At 42.3% G+C, this 19,026-nt stretch overlaps 1 protein-coding gene across 1 annotated transcript; it reads right to left on the bottom strand.

Moving 5' to 3' along the window:
* Window positions 1-3,218: 3,218 nt before the first annotated feature.
* On the bottom strand, window positions 3,219-15,383 carry AQP4 (aquaporin 4). Its single transcript, XM_054285029.1, has 5 exons — window positions 15,316-15,383; window positions 10,891-11,305; window positions 9,805-9,969; window positions 9,368-9,448; window positions 3,219-7,610 (listed from the first exon to the last, which is right to left on the bottom strand). The coding sequence occupies exons 1-5, from the start codon at window positions 15,345-15,347 to the stop codon at window positions 7,332-7,334; spliced, it is 972 nt and encodes a 323-aa protein (XP_054141004.1). The 5' UTR covers window positions 15,348-15,383; the 3' UTR covers window positions 3,219-7,331.
* Between the last annotated feature and the right edge of the window lie 3,643 nt (window positions 15,384-19,026).

Raw genomic sequence — 19,026 nt, 5'->3', positions numbered from 1 at the left:
CATTTTAGTCTTGAGGCTAGAAAAGCTTCTGCATTCATGCCCTAGCAATGTTTGCCTCCAGTAAATCTGAAGCATGCTGGGCAGCTGTGGAAGGAGGGCGAAAAACAAAAAAGCCTTGTGTCTGAAACATTTGTGTTTGTGTGCATCCTACCCTGTACAGCTGGTCTGACTCAGCTCTGAGAAGATGCTGTGCAGCTGTTTCTCTGGAGCAATACCTGTGGGCAAACAACAGCACAGGCCAACATCTCTGTACATCTTCCTGATCTCCAGGGTTCATTTTGTCCCTGCTCTGTCATCTTTAATCATGAAGCATTAGGCTTATTTTTACTGGATATTCATGCACATATGTTCAGAACTTACAGGGACAATCAGCCATTGTTCCAGTTTTCCTATTGATGTTTTTCTTGCAAATCAGAGCCCAGGGACTGGCCACAAGCCCAAATCCCATCTTTTCAAAACTGATTACTTCTTTGCTGGGACACTGTTTGCTCTACTGCAATTGTCTAAGACTGGGTTTGGCTGGTGCAAACCTACTTCATCTCTTCTGGAAGCGAAGGCAGGATTTACCCTATGTACTGTACAGCTCTGGCAAGTCAAAGCAGATGAAATGCCCCCTCCCACCTTGGGGTAACTCTGCTGCTGGCTAAAAAAGTGGCTCCCAGTCCAAAGTGGCAGCAGCAGCTTGAAGAAGCTCGCAAAAGGGGGATCTAGAGACTAAACCATCTCATTCCAGCTCTGATGAGCTCATTCAGCTGGAAAGGCAAAACAAAACAAAATATGCTTGCATTCCTGTCTGAATAAGGGACCACAAGGCAGCTAGGCACTGAGACACCATGCAAATGGAAATAATTAAGTACTGGAACAGAATAGCAGAGATATCACTAGGAACTATCAAAGGAAATTTTTGAGGAAAAATGAATGACTCTCCAATGCCCTGAGATTTTCTGTTCTACAATAATTAAATATTTCCCACAGAATAAATGAAATTAACACTAAGGTAGAGTGGAATAATGGCAAAGTATTTTGCATGCTAGAAAATGACAAAATGTCTAAGGTAATTTTAAAATTAAAATCAATTTTTAAATGGTTGAAATGTGGGGAAAGAAAACCTTGTGGCAAATGAACTTTGGGAGGATGAGCAGCAGAACCCAAATGGCTCTGTGGCAGTAGGAGATGGCCATGACCCCATCTCAAGCTGAAAACCATATGGCTCAGAAAAAAAGTGGAAATAAATGACCAAGTCATTAGGATCCCAGTGGGGCATGCAGCAATCCCAAATGGCAGCTGGTCTCCCACAGTTTTATCCACTGATCTTGCCCACTGCTGGGAAGAAGCAAACACCATGGCTGTGCCACGTTGTGCCTCCCTGCACCTCTCACCCACAGGCATGTGCACACACAGGCACGTATGTGCACATTTTAATAGACACCTGTTTATTAGCAAGAAACTCTAGGCATTCTGTGAATTCCAGATTTTTTTAATGAAGATTCGTATCAGAAGGGAAATAGAGATGAAACATCACAGGAAGCTCATGGCTGAGCATGAGCAGAGAATAGCAATTGGGAGATCTGTTTGCAGGCATGCCCTCAGAAAACCTCTGCCTCTCCCCATCCCACACGGCAAGGTGAGAGACAAATAATGCAAGCTCCTTTTGCTTTTCCAAAGAACACTGTGATAGCTTTTTTTGTCAGATTATGCCACAGTTCTTGTACTTGCAAAAGGATTGTTTTTCTAACGAGGCAAGAAAAGTCAAAAGAATTTAATGCCAAAGATAACAGTTATCAGTCTGATATAAATAAAGCAGTGTATAACGTTTGCAATACACTACAATCTACAACTGATAAAGGAGTCTAAAGCCAAATGAGGGTTTAAAAGCAAGCTGATATTGGAAATATCTGCTAAGTTCTCTCTTTAAGCAGATGCCTGGGTCACATTTGCTGTTTGTAGCTGTTGCTGCTGAAGCCAGTGTTGCCACTGAAGCCTAGAGTAAGGACATTTCTCACTCAGCATAGCTCAGTCTCTCCATGGGATCCAAAAAAGGATCAGATGAGATCCAAAAGCTTCTCCCACATCCTCACACCATGGGGACCATGTTTTAATTCTGTACTGATACCTTCGTGCCAGTAATCCCCAATAAGAAGTATACTGCAAAGATCTCCCTTGCCCACACGGTTGCTTCTGTGTTTTTCCCAGGACCCTTCATCCTAACACTGCAGACAGGTCCATCACTATGTGTTTACCTTTGTAACACTCCAGACACCCATATTCCTGTTTTGTGCTTGTTTAAAAATGTATTAAGTCATATGCGACATACACACTCCCCCTAAGCCTCTTGGGAAGTGCCTCTGGAACTTGAAGAAGCTGAAGGCAAGAGTTGAAGCACTGCAAGGGGTGAATATCAGGCAAGAGCCTTTCCTACTGATTAGAACCTATCCCAGGTGATGGATTCTCATATTAGTAATTTCCAGGATCCTAATTTACCTCCATTAATGTCATAGGAGCTAAACTTTGCATTCTAAGCAAAGATTTAGACAACTAGATATGTAAATTCCCCAGGATCTGATTTCCATTGAAGATTGTCATGGGAGCTTGGTCTCACAAGCTGTTTTAGTGAAAGGGGTCTGAAGTGCCAGTATAATTTCTATCACTTTTCAAATCCTTGGCTCTCCACTAGTCCTATGAGTTTTTAATCCATTTGGCAAAATCAGTGATGTACATACATGACCTGGTTTCAGCTGGGATAGAGTTAATTTTTCCTCAGTAGTTGGTACAATGTTGTGGTTTTGGATTTGGCATGAGAATAATGTTGATAACATATTGATGTTTTGTGTTTTTTTATTAAACTGCTCTTATCTCAACATGCAAGTTTTGGTTTTGATTCTCCTCCCCGTTCCACTGGACTGGGAGTGGGGGAGGTGAGGGAGTGGCTGTGTGGTGCTTAGTTCCCAGCTGGGATTAAACCATGACAACATACCAGCATAATTTTTGCTACAATTGGTTTAGCTCATTTCCTTAAAAAAAATAAAACATTTGCACAAGCAGCTCTCTTCTATGATTAATATTTTTTCACAGGAAATAATTCATTCTCTGTTGCATACATTTCCAGACTCCTCTTAGACATGTTCCATGGGTTGGATTTGGGGTTTTTCCTTATGTTTCAGTCCCGAGCTTTAGGATCATGAAATGTTTCCAATGATCAAAAGACGCCTTTTTTTTTTGACACTTGTTTATTTGCAACAGTAGTGTGAGATACAGTAGAATACATGTGGGAACCAGATAATCATGTATTATTTTATAGTGAATTTTTCAGTAGATTATTCCAAATATTACATATGGAATTTTAAAGTTCTATTACATTAGTTCTGATATCATGGTGACTAAGCACTTAAACAATAAGCAGTCTTGTGGAAAAATCCATATACACAGTTTGCTTTACCTCATTTGTCCTAAATTTCAGACTGCAACAGGATGACTTAGATCATATAAGTGGGTAGCAAATACTGCAGTCTATATTTACATATTATCTATTCAGAAAGTCCTTGAGAAACTCAGATACACACAGGCTGAACTGAGATACAAAAAATTGTGCATGGTGTTTTCACCTCTCACCTTGAAAAGAAAGACTCACAATGTAAATTCTCACATATTTTAATAAGATTAAAAATATTGGATGGTGTACAATATCCTGAATGTGTTACACAGCCAGCAGATAAGATGTTTCAGAGCACAGCAGCAGCTGCTCTGCCATCAAGCACTAGAAAGGTAGATGGCCATCGAGCTTTCTAAACACACACTGTGGTAATTACTAATAACCAGAAAAAAAGCACATTTTGAAAAACTGATATGCAAATACACGTGACAAACCTAAACACAGCATGAGATGAATCTCACTCCTACTTCCACTAAAAGGTGAAATGCTTGGACAGAAGGGTTTTCATGACAACTTGGATGCTGAAGGGTTTCTTCTTATTATTTTTTTTTTTTCCTGAGAATAGCTAGAATTTGGGTGATGAACTTCTCAGAGTACACACAACCTAAAAGGTATTTGTGTGCTTCAATAGAATCACCCTTGGCTTCCATGCTTTCTTTTCTGAAACCCAGTGCCTGAATATTATGAAGGTGCTTGTTAAAGTGCAAATACAGCATTGAAAACAATCCTGCTATCATCGAGGAGTGAGACTCATCCTATTTTTGGGGCCCCAAAATTATGACAGACCTGCCAGTCTTTCCATCCACAATCATAAAAAAAAACATTTCACACCAAAAGCAAGAAATGTTTTAAGAGGACATCAAGTATGTTATGAGATGCAGTGTAGAGCTGAAGAGCTTTAGAACACAAATCTCACTCAAAAATTATCAAAGTACATGTTTAAAAAGAATACTAAAGCAAAAGTATCTTGAATCCTTTAAAAGGTCATGCTAGTCTATTATTTAACCAAGCATGACTATTGTACAGTGATGATACCATTGCAAGACAGCTTAGAGGAGCACGTATCCCCGTGCTAAACTAAGTCCTAATGGATGCTGTGATGTTCCCTTGTATGAATGCGGTGGGGCAGAACCACCTGTGATTACAGCCACTGCTAAGGATTTACTGCAGGGTGGGTCACTAGCCTCAAATTGAATGCATCTTCTTCCAAAATTAAGCATATTGCTGAAAGCCTTGGATTTTAGAAAAAACACAATGAAGTGTGTGAGAGAAGCCATCATGCCCCAAAAAAGCTCAGGATCATTTCCACTGTAGTCAATTACAAACTTCTCCACAAGTTTTAATCTGTGGGATCAGGAGCAGACCTACCACACATGGCTTACCTGCTAATGTCTAATGGCATGGCATCAACCTTTACTGCCTGCTGGCCTCTATTTTAGCATCCCTTCTCTTCTCTGATCTTTTCAGAAGTGTCAGATCTTATCCTCAGTAAGGAGCTCTGCTGGTTCTGGGGCTGGTTCTGAGTGTTTGCCACAGTTCATTAATACAGGAAAAAGATCCTCCTAACAGAGGTGGCTGGTGCTATGCTCACATTATGCTCACCTCAGCAGCAGAATCAGGCTGGGTGAGGAAAACACACATCAAGCCATTTGTGTAAAGGACCCTTAAGCATAAAGCAAATCACAGCCTCTTATTTAAATAACACAGTACCATGCAAAATTCACAAATTAAGGAGTGTCTTTAAGTACAAAAAAATGCAAACCTTTGCTTAAAAATCCACCAATTTTATGTGTATTACTCATTACTTTCTTAAGCCATGCAAAAGGTTTAACCAAAATGTCCCTTTAACAAATACAGATTGGAACTACGTAAAAGAAAAAGCCCAACTTACTGCCTAGACAAATCCCCAACAAGTTTTGATCTTTCTCACTGAATTTCTTTATCATGGTCTTTATCCATCTGAGCAGAGGTCTAACACCACACCTGTGCTGCCCTTCCCTTAGGACACAGTCCTTGCTGTGGGAAGGAGCTCTTATCTGCAATTTGACATTGTCCATTGCAGGTCCCCAGCCACGCTCAACTGCAAATGCATGAAGGAGTCATGAACCTCATGCTCAGTGCAGGAAACTTGCACCACACTAACAGGGACTAAGACAAGAAAAATGTGGAACTTGAAAAAGGACACGCTGGGACTACACAAGGCTGCAAGCTGGGACACTAGAATTGCCCTTGGAACATAGTGCACAGATTTGAGGGTTGTAGTGGTTTATTATCTCATTAGAAACATCTAATTCCCTGTAATAAAGATTGCATGTAAAGTATGCCAAAGAACAGATGAGGCTAATACAGCCCACAGTCAGGACTAATACTTTTTTTTCCACTCTTTTTGCTAAATAAGCAGGGATAGGTTTTCAATTTAAAAATAAAAACTATATAATTACGGTAATAATACCATGCTCCTGACTGCTCTGCAGCTGCATATTGTAAAACTCAAAGCCACTGATCAGAAACAAAAGCAGTAAGCCAGCAAAAGCTTTACAGAAATGTTCTGATGGGGTGATTTTGTCTGGCAAAAACCTCTACAGGGAAAAGACTGTTTACCAAACATATTTCATGTCCTTTTGCCCCTAAAACACCCTGCAAGCACTTGAACCTTTTTCTACCAACAGATAAAGAAACCTTTGGCAGAGGTGTAGTTTATGACTATATGAACACAGGAACAAGCAGTGAACCTGTTCAAATAGTTAGGCATCAGTTACAACAAAAAGCCAGAAGCAGTCATATTTTTATCATCTGTTATAAAAAAATATTTCCCAATCAGTGTCTCAATACAGTTAAAAGTTAAAACCCCTCTACATTACTAATAAATTAAAAAAAACACTATCTCCAACCATCTTGTAAGAAAATAGGTGAGTAATTTAAACCTTTAGTTTACATAAATTAGCACAGAAATGTGTATTCAAACAAGTGCACTGAAAACAGATATGCCTTCTTTTCTTCTGATATCTCTTATTTAAGTTATTAAGTAACAGGAAAGCCTTTATATTCTTTGCATGACCTTGAGAGTCTTCTAAAACTGAATGGTCAATAGTCAAACCCCAGGAGAATGTTTCACCAGATAGACAATGACAAGAGGGAGCATGAAGTACAATCCACTGCTTTGCAGCCTTATTACCCTACACTTCAACATTCCATTTCAGCACATTTACTCTTGGGGATGGAGGTAATGTATTTATACAGTGAATCATATGAGTGAAATTTGATGGGCTGATAGAAACTTTTTTCTTAAAAGCCTGTTAAAGTATCATTTTTTTCAGAGGTAGTCTGCAAGGCAATAGTGATGTACATGAGTGGAAACAATATTCCTTTGCTTGACTGTGGATAAAACTCTTAAATAGTGCTGGTGCTGTCTCTGAACCTTGCAGAGAAGGCTTAATGGGTAAGATGTTATAATCGGTGCTGACAACAGCCAATTAAGTGTCAGAAGAACAATCTGATAAGTAGGTCTTCATGTCTATAGGCATTTCCTGGTACGTCTTAACTGTCAATCTGGATGTAACACATCTCTATCTTTATCTCATTATTGACTGCTTTATTAAAGGAGAATGCTTTCATCTCCTTTTTTTTGACTTTGGGGTTGCTCCAGAAAGAAGGAAAGGAAAATACTAGGAATAAGTCTAAGTTTGGAATAATTGATGGGGAATCCTAATTATAGCAAAGTCCTAATCTTCCAACTGAGCAGGCGTATGGTTTGGTGACACCACTCCGTGCATGTGCCCACACCATACCTTTCAAGAAGTGGAAGGTGCTCAGTCTAGAGGAGATCTGTTTCTTTAATGGGTGGAAGGATATCTGTGGACGTGCTAGCAGGCCGCTCTCTGCTTTCAGTGCTTCTTGCTAGTCATACGGAAGACAACACCTCGCTGGATGGGTCTCTTCCCTTCTTGTCCTCACCTCTGTCGATATCAATCACATGAACTATGCCAGGCTTCAGGATCAGGTCATCGGTCTCTACGTGGCTCCTGTTGTCATCCACCTCGATGTACTTGCCCTTGGAGGGCTGGGTGGCCTTACCAAAGACGTCTTTGAAGCGGCGCTTGAGCTCAACGTCCGGGCAATAGACGTACTCGTACAGAGCACCGGCAAGGACGGCTCCGATTATCGGTCCCACCCAGTACACCTGCAAAAAAAGGGGTGGGGAAAAATCCCAGGCATTAAGCTTTTAAATTAACAGTGATAAGAAGGCTGACAAAGATGGCCCACTTCTCTGAAGTGAAATAATTTTGTCAAGTTTTATTAATCTATCAGGAAGTTAAATCAAGATTTATTGATCTATCTTCTTTACAGGAAGCCTCTTCTAAACTTTTCCTCACTGCCAGATATAGACCACAAGTATGGACTCTTTGCAAGAAGACACACAAAGGAAACATTGATGTAGAAAAGTGATTTTCTTCCTGCATTTTGAACCAAGATGACAATGAACTTTCAAGGAAAAAAAGTGTACACACAAAGGCCCTTCCTCGTGTACACACAAAGAGTTCTGCTTTGGTATTTCAGACTTATGTTTCCAAAATATTTCAAATTTGGCATTTAATCCTACACAATACAACAGGCAGTCAACTACAACAGTCAGTCAACCACAACAGGCAGTCTGATAATCTAATTTAAATAAGCAAATACAATGGACATAACCCAACTTTGTAGGTACCTATCTATTTAATCATGACCAGCAGCAGTGCAGTGACATTAGTAGGTGCCAAAGCCCACAGGCTTCTGTCGATGGTATGCCAATGTCACTGCTCTGGAGGAAGAGAAAAGGCTGTCTTTCCAAGTGGCCAGGACAGTAACTAAGCTTCTCCTGCAAGTTTCTCCACGGGGCATTTGTTTATTGTTTATTGCTTTACTTATAAATTACAGGCTTCCTCAAAGTATGGATAATTAATCTTGTGAAAAACTACAGCAGTTTTTCATATGAACAAGCCATTCACTGATAACTGGGTAAATCTGCCTCAATAGGATAACTCTTGGGAACAAAGTTACACATGGTATCGTGTTTGCAGAATTGAAGCCTTAGGGTCTGAAGACAATGCTATTTCTATTCTTAGCTGCAGTGGGAGCAATGTGGGCTTCATACTTTAAAAATCAAGAAAATCCTTATATGCACTGTAAAATACAGCTCTTCAGTCTGCACTGAGTGTGTCTCTAGAAGTGATCTCCCTCTTATAATTAGGTGAGCTGTGATCCATCTTTCCCTTATAAAATATGAAATGTTTTTTTTGTAAGTTGGATGCTATAGAAATTTACTGCATCATTCACAGCCTGCTTATAACATTATTTCCTGTGCAACTGCGCCTGACTAAACTGACACTTTCAAACTGAAGCAGGTAACATCTGGCCTGGTCTGCAAATACCAGACTGCAACCTCTTCATCTCTCACTGCAGGCATTTGCCAAGGCAGGTTCTCCCCCAGGAACCAGATCACAGAGGGTCCCTGTTCTCATTTTATACATCTGCCCCAGTTTGCTGCAGAACCAGGTGAAATGTGAAGCTGGCAGAATTACTTCCATAGCTCCTCACCAGCAGGACCAGAGGGGTTTGCAATCTGCCTTGGAGGATTTTTCTTTCCAGCAGTTCAATTCTTTCAGTCTCCTTGGGTCGCTTTTTTCATTTTTGTTTTGAACTTTTCCTATGATTTCTTTTCTACCCAAGCTATTACCTCCACAAAATGGCCCCTGAAATAGTAAGATGCTATTCCAAACATGCTGCAAGCTGCACTGCAGTCCTAGATGAGGAGATGATGATGCCTAAGCTTGGGGCAGGTCAGTGCCTGTCTTCCTTGGGGATGGTCTCTATGGGATGTACTGGGAGCAAATGATGTATGAAAAATCCTGACCACTGTTTGTCACTATGGTAGAGGAAGTATGAAAGGAGAGTTACCCATTGGTTTTCCCATCTGCCCATAATGACAGCAGGTCCGAATGATCGAGCTGGGTTCATGCTGGCACCGGTGTAATTGATCTAAAGCAGAGAGAAATGTTGCCTGTTATTAAAGTCTGGAAGGCAGTGATTAGATTTCTATGGGACCACCCTGGTTTTGTACAGCTCCTCCTCTTTACAACAGATATCATCACTCTCCTGAGTCTTAACGCAAAGTTAAAAAAAGTCATCACATGAACAGCCAGAAAAGTTCTGGTGCAACACCCTACCCAAGGGGACTCTCCTGAGACTCCAAAGGGCTGCGGCATGGGTCCATAAAGAATACAGCAGCTATATAGCTGTAATTGCTCTAAAGGTCACAAAAGTTTCCATTTACTTCCAAAGTAGTCATAAAGGGAAAAGGGATCTATTTTTTTAAAGAGAAACCATTAACTTACAGCAAATAAGTGTCCAATTGCAACAGAAAATCCAATTGCTAAAGCTACTGAACCAGTGACATCACTTCGTTTTGAATCACAGCTAGCAAAAATGGTAAAAACCAGCTGGAATGTAATTATCAATTCCACAAGGAGTCCATGCCCAGCAGAGAGATCTCTGTGTACCTGGAAGAAGGCAAAGAAACACCAGAAATGAAGAAAAGGTAATTTTGTAAATCAGAAAACCATCACATGCACAAATTATATTTCAATGAATGGTATTTCTAAATAGTACAAAGTGAAAGACTACCATGAACTTTTAGAGGTACATATTCCTCCCTCTTCACCCTTCTTTCCTTTTTTTTAACTTTTAAATGTTTTTTTATTTTGAGAAACATGGAAAATCACTGCTGGACTGAGAACAGAAGGCTTGACAGTAACATCCAACTGGAACTTCAAAGTTAGACTGCAGAACTATAGTTTATTTTTACACAGGGATTTGCAAATGCTGCACTTCGCTTTCACCATTTTTTTTTCTTGGGAGCACTGTAATTTACTATTCAATTATAAATTCATTAATTAGCCCTGACTTAATTAATTTAAATTTCAATTAAAAATTAAGCAGTGTGCGGCTCAAGTGCATTTTTAATAAGTCCTGCAACAGGGCTAACTGATGGCATTCCTTATTAGTTTAGAACAAAGCTGAAATCTAAGCCACCATCTATTTCAAAAGTATGTCATTTTAAATTGATGTTTTTTCAATCCCCATCATAATAGCATAGAATTAATTTCCCCCCCTCCCCAGACCATATAAAAATGGCATTTCACGCATATATTATTTAAATTTTGTATGTAAATTAACATTACCTGCTGTCATCAGATTTGGGGAAGTTCTAGGAAAGAGTGGTTCTATAAAAAGATCAGCTATAACTATCACACTGCATAAACCCCTCCTAAGGAGAGCTTTAAGCCCTGTCTGAGTGTGGTAAATAAACCAGCAAGCTGTTAAAAATCTGTACCTGAGCTCTCCTCATTCTGTGTGACACTGATTCTATTTTCTCAGGATCTGAGCTAGGCTAGTTCAAGAGGCAGAGGAGGGGAGATTACCGCAGTGACTCCCAGGCCTCCCACCACGCTGGGTGGTGTGACAAGGTAGAGGATGCCCGCGCCCACGATGGCTCCCAGGCACTGGGCAACGATGTAGAAGACGGACTTGGCAAGGCTGATCTTCCTGGTGCAGACCATGGCCACGGTCACGGCAGGGTTGATGTGGCCCCCGCTGATGTGCCCAAAGCACTGCACCATGGTGGCAATGCTGAGTCCAAAGCAGAGGGATATAAGGACCATGTCCACAGGCAGGGGCTTCTCTGCTCCACCCCAGTTGATCGTGGAGCCGAGGCTGAGGAGGACAAAAATGAGCATGGCCAAAAATTCCGCCGAAACGGCTTTCCAGAAGGGCTGAGTCCAGACTCCTTTAAACGCCACCATAATTCTCTCACACTTACACAGACGTCCACACTTACTGAAAAGGAAAGCAAACCTTCATCAGAAGTCACCAAATAAACCTTAAGCTCTCCTGTTAGGGGCTGCTCTTCAGCAGACTTTGGAGAGAAGGTGGCAACATTGAGTATCCTTGGGTTGGGACAACCATAGACTATCTTCTTTGAGCAGACTGCCCTTAAAACATGCCCAGTGTTGGAGTGTCTGCAGGGCACAGGGTAATTAATCACTCCTTGTGATAACTCTGCATAGTTTCAGCTCCCAAAAAACAATGTCCGTGTATTTTGAAATGGCCATGAAATTAAGCGTACTCTTCTATGGTAGCTGGCCTCTGATTTAGAGGCTGTATAGCTCTACCACTTCCAGTGGCCTGTTGATCATCATGTTCATTAAATCAGTGAGTTCCCTCTTTTTCTATGCAAACCTGTCATTTTCACAAAGCAGGTAAGATAATTCAATAAAAAGCAGTATCTTAGTTGAAGCCTAGTGGTTTTGATGATAGTGTAGTGTTGGGGAGTTGCCCTGGGAGCTTGAAGAGAAAGTTTATTTCCTTGAACACTCACACAGATCAGTATTTCAATTTATATTTATGCAAAGAGCAGTTTCTTCACTGTGGATAGTGGGTGGAAATTGAATTCAGGCAGGAGAATAGATGCAATCCTACATTCTGACCTTTAAATCAATTGTGTAATCAATAAAATGCTTTCTTTTGGGCTAACGGCGTCAATTGAGCTGGGGAATAGAGCAATATTTTCTGTGTGTATGGTGTGTAAAACTGCATGGAAAAGAAAGAAGTGTCTTGGCTTTTCTTCCTGTCTGGAGATGCTATTTATTAGTCTACACCGCCTTCCTGGTGAGTAACAATTTTGCTAGATGTTCAGATACCTATGAAAGTGGGTCACCAAAGAAAAGTTATTTGTGGTATTAATAAATTAGGAGAATAAGCCAAAAGGGAAGCATTTTAATTAGTTTCTAAGGAGTGCTAAAAAGATTCTTCTCTAAAAACAAAACCAAGAAACATCCGACCCATCCAAAAAGTAGAAAACAAAAGAAAGAATATTCAACTGCTACATTTGGGAACAGAATTTCAAGTGGAAGATGGATGAATTTATGCTCAGTTATCTATGGTAACTGAGCTACAATGCATATTTAATACCAGTTACATCAGAAAGGAGCATAAAAGGCATGTCTGCCCTTCTCAAGTCATTGCAAGAAGAATGGCCCATGAATTTCTTAACAGTTACAGTGAGTAAGGGAAAAGCAATTTAATGCTGTGACTGGAGCAAATAAATTGTTTCCCTGACTCATTTTCTATGCTAATTTACTCTGTATTTTGGATAGGCCTTTTGAGCTCTGTCTCAGTTCTCTACACTCTCAGATGAGAACAATTAAATTCTCTCCTCAAAATGGCCCTTTTTAAGTGCTTATGAAGGGATCTGAGACACTTGAATGAGACTAGTTCCTCTAGAGAAGTGAAGCCAGAACCTCAAAAGAGAATAAAGTAATATCCCAAATCTTCTGATTTTAGGTCAAACTCAAAATAAATGGAAAGATGTTTTTGTATGATTTCATATTAACAGTCAGTTAATGGCCAACCATCTAGACTAGACTTTTAGTACAAAATGAACCCAAAATCATTGCCTCCCTCAAAGCTGAAGCTCACAGGTATTTGATGTTCTTACCTCTGAACTCTATGCTCAGATTCTTAACACTGAAACTTAAAGGCTTACCTCTGATTCCCTTAATGCTTCCTCACAAATAATTCATCTTAGTGACCTGAGTAAGAGATAGGTGCTATTATCCATATTGAGAAAAGCTCATTTTCCTGGTTCCCTGGGCATGTTCCAGGTGAACATAGGGATGACACATAGCGTGAAGCCCATGGAAGAGAAACCTGGGACCTGGGTGCACAGACAAGGGAAGCAGCACTCAGCTACTCTTTGATCCCTCAGCTCAGCTGGGAAGTAACCTGGATTCCCCTGGTGCAAACCCTGGTGTCATATTCAAGAATTTTGAAAAATTTCCAGCCAGCAAGGGCACTAAGGGGGGAATGTAGGTTTATGGAGCATGGTGACTTCTGATGTCTTTGTTCAAATGTGCCTGACTGTCTCTTTCTGTAATCAGAGAACAGCAAGATCAGCAGATTAATTACACACCTTCATCCCAAAAAGTGGACAGAAAAAGGTGTTTTCATTTGTCATTAAGATCATGCAGTTGGCTTTTCACTAGTTGTGGAACATCTTGGAAAATCACCTTAACAGTGAGTGTGTGTGTGCACGTGGAAGATCACACCTTCTACGGGACTGCTGGTGGGCCTGACCAGAAGGAGACTACCCCTTAGGAAAGACAGATCTCATATTGCTTCTCCAGCTGAAAGCATGTGCAGTCAATTCAGTCAATATTATCTGCAGCCCTGAAAATGCAGAAATGCTGCAGGCAAGCCAAATGCTTCAAGCACAAAAGCTGGCTCATCAATGTAAGTTTTTGTTTTTCCAGAGCATCATGCTACATAGAACTCTGTCAGCCATATTTACAGTTAATGATATAAATATCTATTTTTAATCCATAAAAAACCTTTTTTGAAGCAGTTTGTTCTTCCATGATTTCAACACTAAGCAAAATGCTCAGTTGTCAGGGCCAAATTTTTCTTTTAAAAACCTTCACCTTTCCTCCCTACAGCAAAACCCTCTATAAATGTTAGCAAAAGCTTAATACTGTGTTTGAGCCCTGGGCCCAGGTTTTCACTTAAATTCAAACGGAATCAGCAACTTAGATATCAAAACCATCTCGAACATCTACTATTTGTTCAGCATGCAGTTAAATTTAAAGGCTGGAGATGAGTCAGAGTGATGGCTGTGACAGGTCTGAAACTGAAATGGGACCTCTCAGCAGCTGAGATTTGCCATCAAAGTTGCAAAACAGGTTTCTTTTTGAGTAGTTCATGTTTTCCTTAGATAAGTTCAAAATACAACAGAAAACCGCTTTAATGTAATGGTCACACATTAGTTTCACAGGTGGGCACACTGGAAATTCTCTGGTCTGGGCTACAAGATTACACAGTAAATTGTGTCTGATAGGACACAAGGTGGGTTTTGCAGATCACGTTGCCAGCAGGGCTTCAGGCATGATTATGGCTTCAAAACCATAATAGGGTAAATCATAACAAAGGTTTCGGTACAAAAGTCAAACAGTAATTTTAAAAATTCTTCGGTTTCTAACTAATATAATTTCAAGGAGCAGAGCACACATCCTGAAAGGAGGCTTGTGGCCAGCCACTCCACAGGACACTGCTGTCACACATGATTTCTGTGCGTGGTTATTTACACTGGCATCTCCGCAGCAAACTCGCACGCCGCCCGACCTGGGCTCGCACGGCCGGCTGGAGCTCGAATGGACATCGGGCACCTGCCGGCCGGCTTTGAGGGACGAGGGCGACACGCCACCCTCGCAAAACCAATGCACGGCCGCAGGGCTTGCTTGTAATCATTCTGCCCTATTTTCCAAAAAGCAGTTAAATGAGCGACTGGCATGGGTATCCACAGCAGGTGGGGAGTCTTGGGAGCCCAGCACCGCAACCTTTTCTCTGTGCGGTTCCTGGGCTTTCTCCACACACGTCTCTCTATTGCAGGACCACAAGCAGACAACGGAGTTTTAACATGTGGAAAGAGATTGTGAGTTTGCTTCTCTCTGCACCCTTCGCACCTCTGATGTTAAAACTGCAGAGCGACCACCAGGCTCCGACAGTGCCTTCGGGAAGGGGGAGCTGCTGCCTGGCTGCCATCCCTCGGTGCAAACCGCAGGAGGAGAAAGGCAGCAGCGCGGAGGCAGAAAGGCAGCAGCGCGGAGCGCCGCACCTGGCACCGGACAGTCCCATCCCGAAACCGCGCACCCCTCCCGCCGAAGCTTTCCATAAACTCATCTTTGGTTTGGGGGGACTGTCCCCTCCCGCCTGCCTGTCCCCCGCCTGTCCCTCGCCTGTCCCCCGCCTGTCCCCCGCCTGCCCTCCCTCCCCGCGCAGGGCCGCGCACTCACCCGCGGCGCGGAGCGGCCGCTCCGTCGCTCATGCCTCCCCGGCGGGCGCGGGTGAGCGGCGGGGCCGGGCCGGGGGCTGGGGCCGGGGCCGGGAGCGGGGCTGGGAGCGGGGCCGGGGCTGGGAGCGGGCCGGGGCGGGGGCGGGACGCTCCGAGCGTGCGGCGCTGCCCTCCCTCCCTCCCTACCTGGTGCGGCACTCGAGGAACGCGCGGCGGGGCAGCGGCCGCGGTCATGTGCCGCCGAGCGCAGGGCAGGGGGGTCGGGCTGCCGGGCAGAGAGAAACGGGAGCGCTGAGCTCCTGCGGCGCGGGGCCGCCCGGCAATGGGGAGGACTCAAAAGCTGCTCGGTTTCTTCTCTGCTGCTCAGTGTACTGAAGGGAAAGCAGCCCTAGTAGCTCAGCAGACAGGGAGTTTTATCCATCTAAAATGCCTGTTAGTACCTTACTGGAACTCTACTGGTTACAAAATCATAGAATCATAGAATATCCTGAGTTGGAAGGGACCCACTGGGATCGAGTCCAGCTCCTGGCTCTGCAAAAGACCGCCCCAAGAATCACACCATGTGCCCGAGAGCACTGACCGAACACCACTTGAGCTCTGGTGCTGTGACCACTTCCCTGGTGAGCCTGTTCCACTGCCAAAACACCCTCTTGGTGAAGAATCTTTTTGTAGTGTGCAACCTAAACATGTCCTGACACAACTTCATGCTGTTCCCTCGGGTCCTATCATTGATCACCATAGGGAAGTGATCAGTACCTGCCTTTCACTGCCTCTAGACTGTGACGGGTCTCCCCTCAGTCTCCTTTTCCTGTGGCTGAACAAGCCAAGTGACCCCAGCCACTCTGCATATGGCTTTCCCTCTAGGTCCTGCACCCTCCTCGTAGCCCTCCTTTGGTTGCTTTCTAATAGCTTTATATAGTTCTTACATTGTGTTTTGTTTGTTGAAGTTGCTAAATTGAATAAAGTTTTGACTAGTATGAAATGCCAAATGGAGACCACTGGAAAATAGTGTTTAAATTAGATGGTGATGCTGTCTGTTGAGGAAATTCATTACTCAGTGCCTCTGCAGCATGAAAACAATTCAATGAAAAACAGCCCTTCATGTAATAAAAAACCCCCACAAAGTTGCCTACGGCCCCAGGCACAACTATTTCATTAGAGAATGCACAGAAACTGTCACTTGAAGAAGACATAGTTGAGAATGGAACAAACTGTGTAGAAAACCTGATTTAGACCTTTGCATACTCTAGAAGAGTATGTGCATAAGTTATAATGAATACATTCTAAAGAACATGTTCAACTGTAAAATGAGTTTAAACTACAGGTAAAGCTGTGCATCCATGCATCAACAGTGAAAAACCAAAATTTAGCATGACCAGTCAGCCTGTACAAAGCACATTGTACCAGATAATCCTTCTAACCATGAATAAACACTGCCAGATCTGAAGAACTGCTTCAGGAAACCACAGACAGGAAGTCCTCCCTGAGCTTCTGCTAGGAGATTATAGACAATCATTTATAACAGTGAAAAGCGAGTTTATACTCACTTTTATATAATGTATGACGCTATCAATTAAGGATGCCCTAGACAAATTTGTAAATACAGCAATAAAAAAGTCATATTCATATGTTAAATGCTTACCAATCACAGTTTATGGCAAACACAGGCTATCATAATGTACAAATGTAGGTGTTTCTCTCCACTTTCCTACTCCTCCTCTAAAGCCATGTCATAAAGGATGCCAAGAGACACTCACAATTTGATGGCAAAAGAGAAGCTGCAGGCTTGATGCTTGCTTTTTTGCTTTTCAAACTTCACATCATTTGTGTATATCTTGAGCTTAGTGAGGGAATGGGTGGGGGGTGGTTGTGTACAGTCATCTTTACATCTCTGCTCTTTCATTTGCTGTCTTTGGGTTTTCAATCCAAGCCCTTCACAACCTGCTACAGTGATTTCAGAAAAAAACTCACTTGTTCTTTGGCATCTTGTGGACTCTGTTCCTCTGGCATGTTTGTTTGTTCACAAACAAAATTCACTTAGCAAAACCAGTAATTGCTTTTCCTTTTCTGGCAGATAGTGTATATCTGCTCTTTTTGATCTGCAGAGCAGATCACTGCCCCATGGAGAAGCCAGAACATTAATAGCTTCTGTCACTGCTACCATTCTTATTGTGAAGGATCTTCTGGAGGATTAGACAAAGGTTGTGGCCACATAAAACAGAGAAAGGCAATGCTTGGGGCACAAACCTGGAGCGAAGTACACTGTGCCAACTCTGATCAAACAAACAGACTATGTTCTGTTGAAACCACAGAAGGCAAGGAAGACATCCCTTGAGATGGCACTGAAAATCAGAGGAAAGCTGCCCCAGTTTATCCAGGGATAAATTTGTCAGTGTTGGGAGTTGGGATCACACACGTTCTTTTTTTTGTTTGTTTGTTCATAGTTTTCTTCTTTTTTTTTTTACTTATATGTTGTCATCTTTATAAAATCTGGGTTAACTTGTTTTGGACTTCTATCCAACAGTGAAATACTCCTGCTACTGTGCTCAACATAGTTAAGGAAATAACTTACAAAAGAATATTATGAAAAATTTAAAGATGGTGTTAAAACTTAATCCATGTCAGGGTGGGGGAAATGTGCAGAGGAATCTTGCTTTGCTTCTGCTTCTCCTTCACTGAACATTAAGTCTGAGTTTCTACAGTAATTTCTAGGACATCATGAATTAAAGATCTCTGTAGGAACTTGAGCCATGGTGAGAAGATGCTGCAACACATAAGACATCCCCATTCTGAACAAGAACTTCCCAGAAAGTTGAAGCGTGCTGGGTCTGGGATTTCAGTTTGGTTGGTTATGGAGGAGAGGGCACACTGCCAAAGTCAGAGAGGAATGTGCAAACAGCTAATTCCAGCTAAAACAATATGAGGGAGAGGGGCAGAAAAACTCCCAGCACTAGACTCTGTCATCTCACTGAGTAGCAGTGTGGGAAGAGTCCCTTCACTGCTATGGCAAATCTCATAGATATCCATCCTGGGCAGCTGTCAGACTGTGGGGTTTGTCAGTCAAGACTGAAACAGATTTAAAGAAAGACCAAAACCTAACAAAAGAACACAATTTAGAAGCACTGTATGTTTTCTTGGTGTCTTAGTCCTTTTCCACCTGTACCTTGTGGATCTGGACTCTGTCCTTCCTTATGTTGCTGTTGTTAAGCTCTTCAGCTTCCTTGACTCCTCTCAGCATCACTTCAGGCTTTTAGTTTCCAAAAGCAAAGAGGTTTACATGCCTGTGCTTTCTCTCTCTCTCTCACTTGCCCTCTCTTTGTTCTAGGTGTTCCTGCCCTTTTCAGCAGATATTGAACCCACCAGCCATTTCAACTAGAGCTGATGGAGGATCAGAAATCCCAAAGCTCTTTAGGCTCCTGCCAGTTCCCTGGGCATGAGTGGCTGCGGGCAACCACAGCAGAAGGGACACTTGCTGTCACTGGCAGGACAGACTCCAAGAGGATTTGTAGAAGTGCCCTGGTGATGGAGGACTTAGTTGCTGTTTTCAAAGTGGTGCAGACTCCTAGGAGACCAAATTCCTTTGGCCTTCCTTGGCTCCTGCCAACAAGAGCGGTTAAGAGCGAGCTGTGAGCCTTTTCAGAAACCATTTGCAGAAACTCTCAGGCTTTTTTTTTTCCTGAGTGATGAAAAGTTTCATTCTGTTGCCACTAAT

The sequence above is a fragment of the Melozone crissalis genome, unplaced genomic scaffold (assembly GCF_028551555.1).
Source record: "Melozone crissalis strain CALT ecotype California unplaced genomic scaffold, PUWL_Pcris_2 ptg000042l_1, whole genome shotgun sequence".
In the NCBI taxonomy this organism is placed as follows: domain Eukaryota; kingdom Metazoa; phylum Chordata; class Aves; order Passeriformes; family Passerellidae; genus Melozone; species Melozone crissalis.
This window is presented reverse-complemented; position numbering and strand designations above follow the sequence as displayed.